General features: G+C 42.1%; 1 protein-coding gene across 1 annotated transcript in view; it reads left to right on the top strand.

Annotated features, from left to right (window-relative positions):
• CDHR1 (cadherin related family member 1) overlaps positions 1 to 12,425 on the top strand; it is a 47,053-nt gene that overhangs the window by 20,740 nt on the left and 13,888 nt on the right. The window contains exons 10-13 of the mRNA XM_010174056.1: positions 2,325 to 2,425; positions 3,958 to 4,161; positions 6,828 to 6,980; positions 11,888 to 12,052. Of these exons, the coding sequence (XP_010172358.1) occupies positions 2,325 to 2,425; positions 3,958 to 4,161; positions 6,828 to 6,980; positions 11,888 to 12,052 (623 nt within the window). The remainder of the gene's footprint in view (positions 1 to 2,324; positions 2,426 to 3,957; positions 4,162 to 6,827; positions 6,981 to 11,887; positions 12,053 to 12,425) is intronic.

Below are 12,425 nucleotides of genomic sequence, written 5' to 3'. Positions count from 1 at the left end.
TAGCTCAACTAAACTCCAAGCTACAACTTTAGTTTTGTTTAGTTCTCTGTTCCTCCAAAACAAGACTTCCATGGCAACTGAGGACCCCAACTACAAGGTGTACAAGATCCCAAAATTTCATAAGAGAAGTCTGAGGTATAGTTGCAGAGCTATGCAGCACGTTATTCATTGTGTTATGTGACCTAAACAGCAAGGTCTAGAGAGGATAAAGAGGGTTGCAATTGAGGTTTAACCTTGATATGGGATGGGACCCATGTTGATGTTCCTTCTCCTCAAGGCAAGTGAATAGATAGAAGAGAGTAAAAGGAAGATAGAAACATTGAGGAAAAGAGGTTGCAGAAGAGAATAGATGGAAAATGTGAAAAGTTAAAAAAAAGAGTGGAGAATCAAGAATAAAAACAAATGTGTGGGATGAAAATATGCTAGACAAGGGAGAAATTGAGTAAGGAGAATAAGTGAAGGCAGGTGAACCAGGGAAAATGTCAAAGGGGAAATACGATTAATGAGGAAAGATATTAGATTTCCAAAGAAAATAAAGGAGGACCGGAAAGGTGCTATGGGATAAAAAACATAAGTGATTATGAAAGAGTGGAAAATGAAGATGGAAGTTGATGACAGATAAGTAGCACAAAATATTACTTAATCGAGAGACAGCTTTTCTGACACACATTAACACACGATTTTGTTAGCATGAAATGGAACAGAGGAGAAGGGAATATGCTTTTAGTGCACAGAAAGTTGGGGAAATAGAGAGCAAAAGATTACAACAGGTTCCTGTCTCTGCACCTCACACCCTGGCATTACTCGTGACAAGCCATTATTCCAATACCTGCAGGCTGGGTTGTCAAAGGCCAAGAAAATACTAACAGCAAATAGAAAAGAATTTATTCTTTATAAGAATTTTTTTTCTGAGGATTGTGGGATAATTTTAGAAAATACTCCAGTCATCTGAACATGCTGTATGAAAGAATACACACAGTGCTACATACTCTGAGTTATCAATTTCCCTGTGATAACTAGACAATAACATGAAGTATGGTGGCTTGAAACCACTATTGACTTAAGCTTCTTCTCAGTCAGGATATACCTTCCAGACCAATGTATCTTAATAATTGACCATTGCATGAGTCGATATGTGGTCAATGTTGTGTCTAGTGTACTTTAATGGAGTTGCAGTTATTGTAAGTATTAACAAAATGGGATACTATCAGATGGTTTAAAAATCAGCATTGGAATTGAGTTAGAGAAAAAGAAAAATGGCTGGGCTTTCAGGTCATTATCCATTATTTCTGAAGGCTTGATCTCCTTCATTGTAAGGGTTTTCCTCTCTTTTCCTTTCAGTGATAGGCTCTGCCACAAAGGGTAGGTTGTGGCCAATGCCATACATGAGGTAGCACGCAGGAGTGCTCGTAGCCCCTCAGCAGAGCAGGGCAGGGCTCCTTGAGCTACCGGCTAGTCCCCTCCCTGGGCACCAGCCTGCTTTTGGTCCTGACAGCGAGATGGGTGCAGACATTGTGATGAGACATTGCTGCCTCTCTGCAAGCTGGCATTTACTTCAGCACAAATTCACCAGGTCTCAAAGGACTGCAGCCCTGTAACTGATCTCTTCAGATCAAAGGAAGTTAGGTTAGTGGTATCAAAGTTAGCCTGCAGCCCTGTCCTGCCTGTGTCAGACTCACTTTCTGCCTCAATGCAAAAAGCCTAAGTTTTACTCCAGATCCTCCAAAAACCCTTTTTGTTCAGGGTAGCCTTGCAAAAGGCTGAGTATTTTAACAACTGAATGTCTAAGGCCAGAAGATGCTTCTCCAAAGAAGCTTTCTGCAGAAAGAGTGGCTATGATTCTTCAGACAGATTGTGAGAATTCTCACCTTAGCTGGTATTAGTTAGAGAAATGTTCTTGTTTCTCAGAGACTTAATTATGCATTTGCTAATTAAACTGAGGAATGTCTATTTTTGTCTAAACTAGCATATGAAAAAGACAGCATAATAGAAATGAATACCAAATTTGCATGCCTACTTCCTGAGGCTTGAAGGGAACCTGACCAGGGTGGGAAGAGGAAAGTGAGGGCGGTTGCCCGTATGGGCAGAGCTCCACTGAGCCATTCCTAGGGGAGGGAACTCTTTTTGGCTCTCATCTATCTTTTCATCTCACTGTTATCAGGCATAGAAATGCTTCATTTTTGAAGAATGGCTTCAGATCTACTAATAGACTGGGGTGCACATATGGACAAAGACATGCTTAATGAAGTTTATGGTTGATTGCTCATGCTTGTTCAGAAAAAGGAAATGTGGCATGTAACTAGAGCATCTTGGGTTTATTGCAGGAAGTGAAGATTCGTTCGAAATCGGCAACACAACTGGAGCCATTTCTGTTATTAAAAGTCCAAATCAGCTCAAGAAAGAAGTGTATGAACTAAAAGTTCAGGTATGTTCTGTTGCCGCTTGAAGACTGTTGATCTTAAATGCCATGAGTAGGCATGATTGTCTAAAATAGCTCAATTTATGGCTGACTTTACCTGTTTTAGAAACTACCTCCTATATTTGAGCAGAGTGCCAGATAGTACAAAACAGAACGAACTGCTTTTGTTCCTTGGGATATTTAGTGTCTCAAATTACTTCTTTCAAATTAAGTAATTTTGTCCTAATTTAATCTCTGAGTCTAGAGAATCAACAACCTTTATAGTATGCAGATAACCTCTGTGTTTTCAGATCTTATTGCTAAAGTGGAAATTAATGTCTTGCAACCTCTATGTGATAAGTAACTTTCAAATCTATCATTAGTAATAGCACTGGAGTAGATCATGCAACAAGATATCAGTATGTACTCCCGAAGCATTGATCAGCCAGATACAAATGCATGCTAACTCCTTGATGAGCTAGTATCAGTGTGACAGGCTGCAGTATTTTAAGTGGTTTCTAAAGTCAAAGAGTTTAAAAATGTAGAGTTAAGTCATGAAGACTATGTTGGATTTCTTCAGGAAATGCATGTTACAACCACAAGAGTTTGTCATGGTAAGGACAATAATGGCCTTGCACACTGCCAGAACCACTGTTAGCATTCCCAAGAGCACTTGCTTGCTAGTGGGCTCAAGCAGCTTGCTGAATCTGAGAGATCATAGATTTCCTGTTGTCTGAGTCAAACTCGGGCACCATTTCTTCCCCTAATCTCTCTGGTTTACTGCAGTATGCTAACTCTTCCCAGATATAGGATTAGTTAAACCCTTGCAAGTTTTCTGATCTCCTAGTTATATCTGTGGTGACCTAGAACTCGTGCAGGCTGTAAAATCTGCCTGAGGAACCATAAGGCTGTTGTATTACCCAGCATAGGTAATGACAGGCACCTCAGTTACCAGATGAGCATCTTCAGAGAAATTTAGCAGTCTAGTGCCTTTGGTTTTGAGTCCTTTGGGCAAAAAAAGCATGTTAGAGAGAGCTATTTTGTTAGAAAATGCCAGCCAGAGTTTCTGTCCTGACAGAAGAAATGTCTTAGGTTCAATCCAGTGAATCAGGCTGCATGTTGGAATTATTGAAACCCGGACTGATTTGATCTTTCAGTTCAAAAAAATGCCAAGTAGATTTGGTTGTCTGCCCAAACTGTATCCAGTTTAGCTTAAGCTAATCTACACAGCAAAGCAGAATTGTAAATCAGAGACTAAAACTAAAAAAAAAAAAAAAAAAAAAAAAAAAAAAAAAAAAAAATGTGTAACTTTTCTTTTTCAAGTATTTGCCTAAACACCACAATAATTTTTTTACTGGGGCTTTATCAGGACTGGTTTGTTACCATCATCTTCTAATCATCAGTGTGAAATGGACTGAGATTTCTAGAGAAATATAAGGCTGTGAATGTTTGTATAGGTTAGTGGTTTAGGATGATTTGTACATAAAGAGCAATACATGAACATGGAACTGAGGAAAGAGAATATACTTTTATCATTCTCTCTCTCCTGCCTGCTGCAGGCATCAGAAGTCGGTCAGGAAGGTGACGTCTCAGTGTACGCTTTTGCCATGGTGACTATACGGGTGGTCGACCTCAACAACCATCCACCAACATTCTATGGAGAAAATGGTCCGCAGAACAGATTTGAACTGACCATGTATGAGCATCCCCCAGAGGGTGAAGTCTTAAGGGGATTGAAGATTACGGTCAATGATTCAGATCAGGTAAATAGAAACTATGTGGACTTGCAGTTTTCCTGCCCTATTTTCCCAAAGACTAGAAAGAGCTGTCAGATGGGGAAATATCATTTTAGGAACCCAGCTATTTCACCTGCATTCCCCTAAAGACTAGGGCAGACAAAGTAGTTGTAGGGTCCATTACCACAGAGAGTTTGGACCCAGAAGTATACTTAGTCTGTCATATACAATTAGGTTGATGAGAAGGGTAGTCCTAAAGCTGCAGTCCGGTTCTTGTCGTGACTAAAGTTGAACTTCCTTATGAACTTCCCCTAACTACCGGTTACATTCAGTTGTTGTCAATGTGATGTCCAAGCATGTGCTCCCTTTGGAGATTTACTTAAGAGTATACAATCACTTAGTAACTTCAAGTGCAATTGCTGTCTCTATCTTCTCAGCCCCTGCTAGAAACAGTACAGTCCATACTCTTGAATTGCTTTTATTACAATATATTATCCTTCTGGCCCTTATGTTACAGCCACAGTCTGCAATGCATGCTTTGATAAATCATTCCCACTGGAGAGATATTTTTAGGTAATCTTAAAAATTATGCCAGAGCCAAACTAACTCTAGCCAGATAACAGAAAAGGAAAGAAGACTCTATCCATCTCAGCCTGCTATCTAACTGACCTGTGATGCCCGTAGATACTATGGTGATGGTTGCTATAGGGATCCCTAAGCTACATACTGAATGAATGGCATCCATCTGAGTTAGCCTGAGGTTAGGTAGTGACAAGAGAAAAGCTTAATGCATCTGAGAGTTCTCAGATGTATTACTATTGCAAAGAGTGCTCTTATATAACTGTGCTCAGTATTGTGCTGTTTTGACTATATTGTGCTCTATCAAACCCACTAACTTCTTCCCCCTCCTTCCTGCTGCTCTGCAGCAAGCAGATAAATGGCTGCTTTCAAAGTGCTACGTCTATCCTGCTGTTGTCACAGGGGATGTTGCTGCAGAAGGAAAGAAACAAAACCCATTGTTTGTTTTGAGACGAAATAGATAAGTATCATACATAGGCTGACAAAATATTCAGACTGCAAGTTAGGCTATAAAATGAGCAGAAAACATTGCTAAATACAATGTATAGATTTCTCAAGAAGCTTCCTAGTACAGTGTAAGGCATCAGTCTAAGGGGGTTGGGTTGCTTTTCTTTTAAGGCATAGAATGCAAAGTTTTCCCTTCCTCACAAGAGGACCATACAGAGAAGAAAATTAAACATATGTCTGTTTCTGTCACAGCCATTAATGACTCTCTTTTGGGGAAGTGGATGGTACAGATGAGGAGGAGGAAGCTGTGGGCATGCCACCATCCCTCCAGTCTCAAGTGCAGAGGACTTTGTATGGTCAGACAGTCCACTTTTCCCATTAGCTTTATTTTCCATAGTTCAGCAGCTCTGGTTTTGTCTGTTTGGCTTTACTACCCAGCAAAAGAGAGGCTGTTGTCATCTGTGTAGCTGTGAGGGTTTGTGTGATCGAACAATGCAGACCACCAAGTTTGGATCCAAGATCATTCTGTTTCCCCTGGGGGACTAGTGCTGAATACTTTTCCTTTTGACATGAGCTAGGGTTGCAGCAAGAACTGCCCATAACAAGTCCTCCAAGGATACAGATGAAACTAGAGTTATCCTGTATGAAAGTTACTATTAGGGATTCTTCATCTCAAGATTCATGCTAGGGGAAGAACATGGCACCAGCCAGGCAGTGAATGTGGCTGGTTGTCAGAGTTACATTGAGAAACTGACGAACTCGGAGAGTTGGTTAAATGGGCTCAGCTCATTTTCACTCCTCCCCCATAAGTCAGATATATGAGAATTGTCTTTCCTCTTCCAGCTCCAATTTGGTTTAAAATAATTGGTCTTTCCATCTAGCTCTGGCTCATTCTTCCCAACTTGCACACAAGTGGTGGTAAGCTTCTAGAGGTTGCTGCTTTCCATGTCCTCTCTGGATAGAATGTTTATCTATATTATGGAATTTGGCTTCTCACTTCAGCTGGAGCTGTCAAATGCATCATATTTCATCCTGCAGGAGTGGAGCTCCTCTCTCCTCCAGGTGCATCAGCTTTCAAAAGGTTTGGTGGCTGTAACTCTGGACTAGCTTAACTCGGTCAGTGGAAACCGTGGAGTACCACCTCTGTTTGGAAATCATATAACTTTGTGGGTCTGCATCATCATCCCAGGCTGTGAGATCTTAGGACACGGGCTGTTCTTTTAAGGGGTTTGTTGTCCTGACTCTGCCAGTTCAGTTGTCTTTCTTTGCCAGGAACCAGGAGGAGGCAGGACTTGCCTGCTGATGTGCACATGGTGTCATCTCTGTCACCTGCACTAGCTCCCAGTGTGTGGTGCAAAGCCCAAGGCTGCTTGCCACAAGAGTCCCTCTCTTAGCCAGTCCTGGTGCAGGGTTTTTCCACTGGGACTGAAAGAATAACCAAGCTTATAAATCTATTTTAAGAAAAGCTGTGTCCGTCTTGTGACCAGGGCTGAAGGGCTTATGTAACTAAGCTTCTTAGCAGCCTCTTGCCCAGGGGATGGAGAGCAGAAGGCTCTAAGCAGTAAGACTTATTCTAATTTTATATGGTGTGAAGAAAAAGAGCCAATCTAGGCTGTAAGAAATGCATCATTCACTGAAAACAATGCTGTATCTGCTTTTATTCACAGGGAGCCAATGCTAAATTCAACCTCCGTCTTGTTGGACCTGGTGGCATCTTCCGAGTGGTTCCCCAAACTGTCCTGAATGAGGCTCAGGTTACAATAATAGTGGAAAATTCTGCTGCTATTGACTATGAAAAATTTGAGGTGTTAACTTTCAAGGTAATTCTGCTTTCTTGGGTCCTCTCTGCCTGTGTATATGATATGTGTATATTGGCTTATGTATCTGATGGGATTTAGATTCTTAATCTACCTGAAGTTATCTGATGCATTGTCAGTGACATTATATTCCATGTAAGGGAAACTCATTTCTGCCCCTGGTTCTTCAGCTTCCTATGTTTTAACTGGATGCATCTGTGAACTAATTTAATCCAGTCAGTGCGAAATGTTGAGTATTATCTCTCTGTGGAAACTGCACATATTGGTGACTCTGAGTCATTCTAGACTCAAACCTAAGGGTGTTACTTCTGCTCTTACAAACAATAAATTCACAGGATGAAATTTTAATTTCTCTGGAGATGGAACTTTACTTGCTTAGTCCAAAGTAATTTGGTTCATGATCATGCTTTTGAATGTTGGCAGGCTGAAGACCTCAGCTGACTGGGAGATAATTTCCCAAAATAGCTTTATCAGAGTGCCTTTATCATATCTATCTATATGACCTTATGCAGACTGTTCTAAGGCTATCTTACCCATGATCCAAGCCAGACATACAAGAACCAGCTTTCATCCAAAAGCTGGAACTTTGAATTATCACCTTCCCTGATTGATTCATTGGCTCATCAACAAGATAATTAAGTAGTCTGGTTTTGTGTCAGCCGAACATGAATATAGATAGTTCAGTTCTGACTGCAAAGAATGGCACAGACAATCCCACTAATCACAGAATGGGGGGGGTTCGAAGGGACTTCTGGAAATCATCCATTCCAACCCCCCTGCCAAAGCAGGTTCCCTACAGCAGGTTGCACAGGAAAGCATCCAGGCGGGTTTTGAACATCTCCAGAGAAGGAGACTCCACAGCCTCTCTGGGCAGCCTGTTCCAGTGCTCCGGCACCCTCACTGTAAAGAAATTATTCTTTAAGTTTTTCTGGAACTTCCGGTGTTCCAGTTTTTGCCCATTGCCCCTTGTCCTGTCACCAGCCACCACCAAAAAGATCCCAGCCCCATCCATTTGGTCTCCACATTTCAGATATTTATAGACATTGATAAGGTCCCCTCTCAATCTTTAAAAAAAAATCATTTAAAAAAAAAAAAGGCAAAAACTATCTAGATGAGTATTAACATTTACTAGTTTTTATTTGATACAGAAAGTGGCATTCTTAGCTCAGACCAGAAGCAAATGTCCTGGATTTTGTTCTCACCCTTGCTACATGGTTTGCTTTGTGTCCTTATCAAGTCATTTCACTGCAGTATGTTTCACGTCTTCTCTTGCAATTCTCCTTAGTCATTTTGATCTTCCTAGGTTATAGATGCTACAAAAATACGAGTCATCATTATTGTATTAAAATAGAAGATTCTGAAAGGGCTATAAAGTGCTAACGAAACTAACTATAATAAGTCACATTTATTCAGGTTAAACTAGCAGAAGACCAGTAAAGAAGTTACACTTGGCCTCCTCATGAATACTAATAGAAATCAAAGTAGTTAATGTGATTGCCATGAACACTGAAAAAATTAATTACCAGGAAAATGGATATATTTTCTTTTAGCTTAAGCAGTTATTCACTTTTTGGGGGGATGAAATTATTTCTACTGGAGAAAGACCATAAGGCTTTGTTAAAAATGCAGAGCCTTTGTCTAGATTCCAAATGAAGAAGGTGCAGGTGGATGATATGGTAGTAATACAGGGCAGAAAATACTTTATAAAGACCTCATTGGTGTCTCCATTTCCCTGTAAAGTTCAAATTGCTTCCTACCCAGTTTTAGTTGCCAGTGTAGTCATTCTAGTTAGAATTTTGGGTGAGATATATTCTTATTTCTGTTTAACATGTATCCGACAGCAGCTTTGAGAAGCTATTTTCAGTTTTTTTCTTTAATCAGTGATCCCTCTCCTCTGGTTTGTTATTGAGCAGTAAAATGCCAGAGAGGAATTAACGTTAATTTGACTGGGAGGTTCACTGGAAAACTACCTGAAGCAAAGGCTGCTAGAGAAAAATCTATCTTCTGTTTAGGGCTGACTCTTAAATGCAGTTGGTAGTGAGGACCTCCTTCATTTTCAGCTGTCTGAGAGCTAGAGTGGGTTTCCCAAGGTATGGCAGCTGTGGTAATTCATCCCCCTCCAATCTGGCCTCTTAGATCTCAAGTCCCTCTGCCACAGGGGCCAGATGTTGTTATGCCACCCTGTCACGGGCTGACACGCCTTGGGGGCTAAACTTCCTGCCTCCGCCTCCTTCAGCTGAGAGTACATCCCGCCTTGACAGGAGCCTATACCTACCCCTCACATTCTGCAGACACTTGCAACTCCCACAGAACAGGACTGGATGAGGCTGCAGTAATCTTCAGTTGCCAAAATGAAACTCTATTTTAAAAATTCAACCTGCCACTTTTAAGATTATATCTCGCTTTGCTCTTCTGGCACTTGTATTAATTGTTGATACATAGTCCTGTGAGGTAATAGTTTTATGCTATTTTTTCTCTCTCTGCATAAAACAAACAATACAGCTCTGCATAAGACATTGCAGGCAAGTAAGCTAACAAAAATCCCTCGCTGAAGGAAGATGTTGCCAGCATGTTGACATAGCTGGACTATGGCTGCTAAATGTAGAAAACAGTAAAAATACTAAGCCCTCCTAAGGTATTCGAAGATGGACTGATTCCAGCAGCAAAGATTATTTCACTGCAGATGTTTTAATATAGTTATACCTCCACATGCACGATAAGCAATAAGATTTTGTCTCTGTGCTGCTTCAGGAGCTGAGATTGCTCATAAGCAGGTTTTTGCTGATGTTTGTATACAGACTGTCCCTTCAAGAATTTATTTTGTTTTAACACCATCCAAGACTCCAAACACGAAACTTAGCACAGAGATGCAGAGACCAATCTCCCCTTTTAGAGCAGATGTGTCCTATAGTAATTACTAGCAATCCTTCAAGATTAATTTCTTCAAGAACCCTTTCACTGTTTATTTCCAACTGTTAAAAATGTTCACACAGTGGGAGCAGCTCCAGGAGATGATACTGAGATAGCCTTTACCCTGCCTACTCAAACTGCTCCCCACCCTCCCCAAACCCTGTCACCTCTGGGTGATACAAACTTCTCTGAATCTAGCAGAGCAGGGACTTGAACACAGCTTGTGCCCCACAGCCAGCCAGCAGTGCCACTGCTGGGGTGCACTGCATGCCACCTGCCCCACCAGGAGCTGTGACGTGGCAGGAGAGAGGCCGAGTGCCTGGTGAGCAGTGCAGGAAGCATGAGCTCCCACAGCCCTCATCTCAGCAAGGCTCTGCACCGATGGAGCAGGAGACGCTGTGGAAGCCCTGCTCCACCTTCCAAAGCTCAAAGCTCACTTAGGCATTCATCCTGCTTGAGGGAGCTCCTGGGATGTATGTCTACCAGGAGTTAAAACCCATGCATCTAGATTTTTCAGTTTAGCCTCTCATGTCTCAGTTAAAAGTCCTGCTCGCTAGTCTATTAGCGCTGTGTTGTGCTCACTAAGTTTCTGGAGGCCTCCTGCTTTGTGTTAACTAGGTCTCTGCCAAAACATGAAAACCAAATGGTTGACCATATGTGTTGGTCATTTAGGTTCAGCCCTTACCGAGCCCACGACTGATGTCCTAGCGCTGATTCTGTGTAATGCAGCCATTGTCAAGGACCAAACCTCCAGGCTGAAGGCTGTGAAGGGCTCAGCATCTCTCAGTAGCTGATGCTGACACTGCCCTTTTTTGCTCAGTCGCACACTGCCTGAGTCATAGGCTTGCTGCTCTACTAGCTCAGGCTTCCTACTGAGGAGCAAACAGAGACACAGCTATTTTGTGTTAGACTAAGAACACGAGAGAAACCATTTGGTCTTAAGTAGCTGAAATCCTGTGGAAAAGTGCTTATCTGAGGCTTTGGAGGTGACTTACCAAATACCTGCTCAGGTCTGTTCCCAAGTGGGGAACTGAGAGCTCCCTGCTGCCTGCTGAGAACTGCCATGCACCAGATGTGCCTGGGTTATCCTATTCCTTCTCCGCAGTGGCTGCTCTTCCCTACATTAATTACTTGTGCATTAAGGGGCAATGTGAGAAACCAGCTTGCTAAGCCATCAGTGCCATCCCTCAGCTGGGAGATGAGACAGGCATGTACTAGTGTTAAGCTCTGCTGACAGCCAGCCAGAACATCCATACTGCTGGCTTCTCCCCATCCCTGGTCTTGCTGTACATGGTTGCCTGCCCTTTCAGATGAGCAGAGTTATGAGAATGCGTTATGCCAGAGCTCATTGTTCCTCCTCAGAGACAGTGAGGCAATTCAAAAGTCCCAGCGAGTATCTGGTAAAGTCCTAATCAGCAAGAGGAAGTGAAGGCAGTGTCCCAAGAAACCTCGTGGTAGGATTCTGCTGTACATGCCTGATCCCTGACTGTCCTGTATTTGGAGTGGGAGTGCTGCTGCTTCCAAACATCTCAGGGCACTGGTTCTCTCAATATCTTCACTCTCTTTGGTACAGTTTAATGCCCTGACTTCTTTAAAAATGAAGAATTTATGCTTCCTCTGCAAAGGATCATGATTCAATTTACGTGATTATTCAGTGCCCGTGTTTCCTTAAGTTCTAGGAGATGCTCAGGGATGGGTGTTTGCTTGCTTCTCTTATGGCTTTTCAAGCTATGTTGGTTAGCTATGACCAATCATATCTGTCACATGAAGTCTAGTGTATATACACAGGCTTGAAGTCTTCTTTCCACAGCTTGATTGCCCACTGCAAATGTGTACAAACGAGCCTAGGCTACATACGGACCTAACTCCTCATCTCTGGTTTTGAGCTGTTTGGTCCAACCAGGCTAAAATGCCCCAATGTGCCATGGGTAGTGGAAGGAAGCTCTTTTAAGCTGTAATAATACCTGCTTTGTAGTAATTTCCTGGTTTTCTCTTCTTAGCTTCTTGCAATAGAGGTGAACACACCAGAGAAATTCAGCTCGACAGCTGATGTAGTGATACGCTTGCTGGATACCAACGACAATGTCCCCAAGTTCTCATCTGACTACTACATTGCCAGGATCCCTGAGAACTCCCCAGGGGGCTCCAACGTAGTTGCTGTTACAGTAAGTTTCACTCATCTCTTAAGAAATGTTCTGTTTTCTAGATGTCTGTGGAGGCAGTTTAAATACCTTAGAAACAGTGGACAGAGGCAAGTAGCAAATCTTACTTGCCATTCAGCTTCCAGACTGAACTCCAGTTGCTTTCCTGAATCAACAAAAAAATCTCACTTCTGGGGGGGTGGGGGGGGGGAAAAGCTTTATGGAAACATTTTTCAGAACACATTTACTTTGGTTTTTAATTAAAGGCCATCTGCTTTTAAGACAAATCACATGGCCTGTGAGTACTAAGAAAGCCCCAGTCAAATCAGTGTCCAGCAGGAGGATTCCGTTATGATTGCGTGGAATTGGATTTACTGGATTTTCTTGCTTGAGTACA

This window comes from Antrostomus carolinensis, unplaced genomic scaffold (assembly GCF_000700745.2).
Source record: "Antrostomus carolinensis isolate BGI_N321 unplaced genomic scaffold, ASM70074v2 scaffold19908, whole genome shotgun sequence".
Classification (NCBI taxonomy): domain Eukaryota; kingdom Metazoa; phylum Chordata; class Aves; order Caprimulgiformes; family Caprimulgidae; genus Antrostomus; species Antrostomus carolinensis.
The sequence above is the reverse complement of the archived record's forward strand: the minus strand, read 5'-3'. Positions and strand labels throughout refer to the sequence as shown.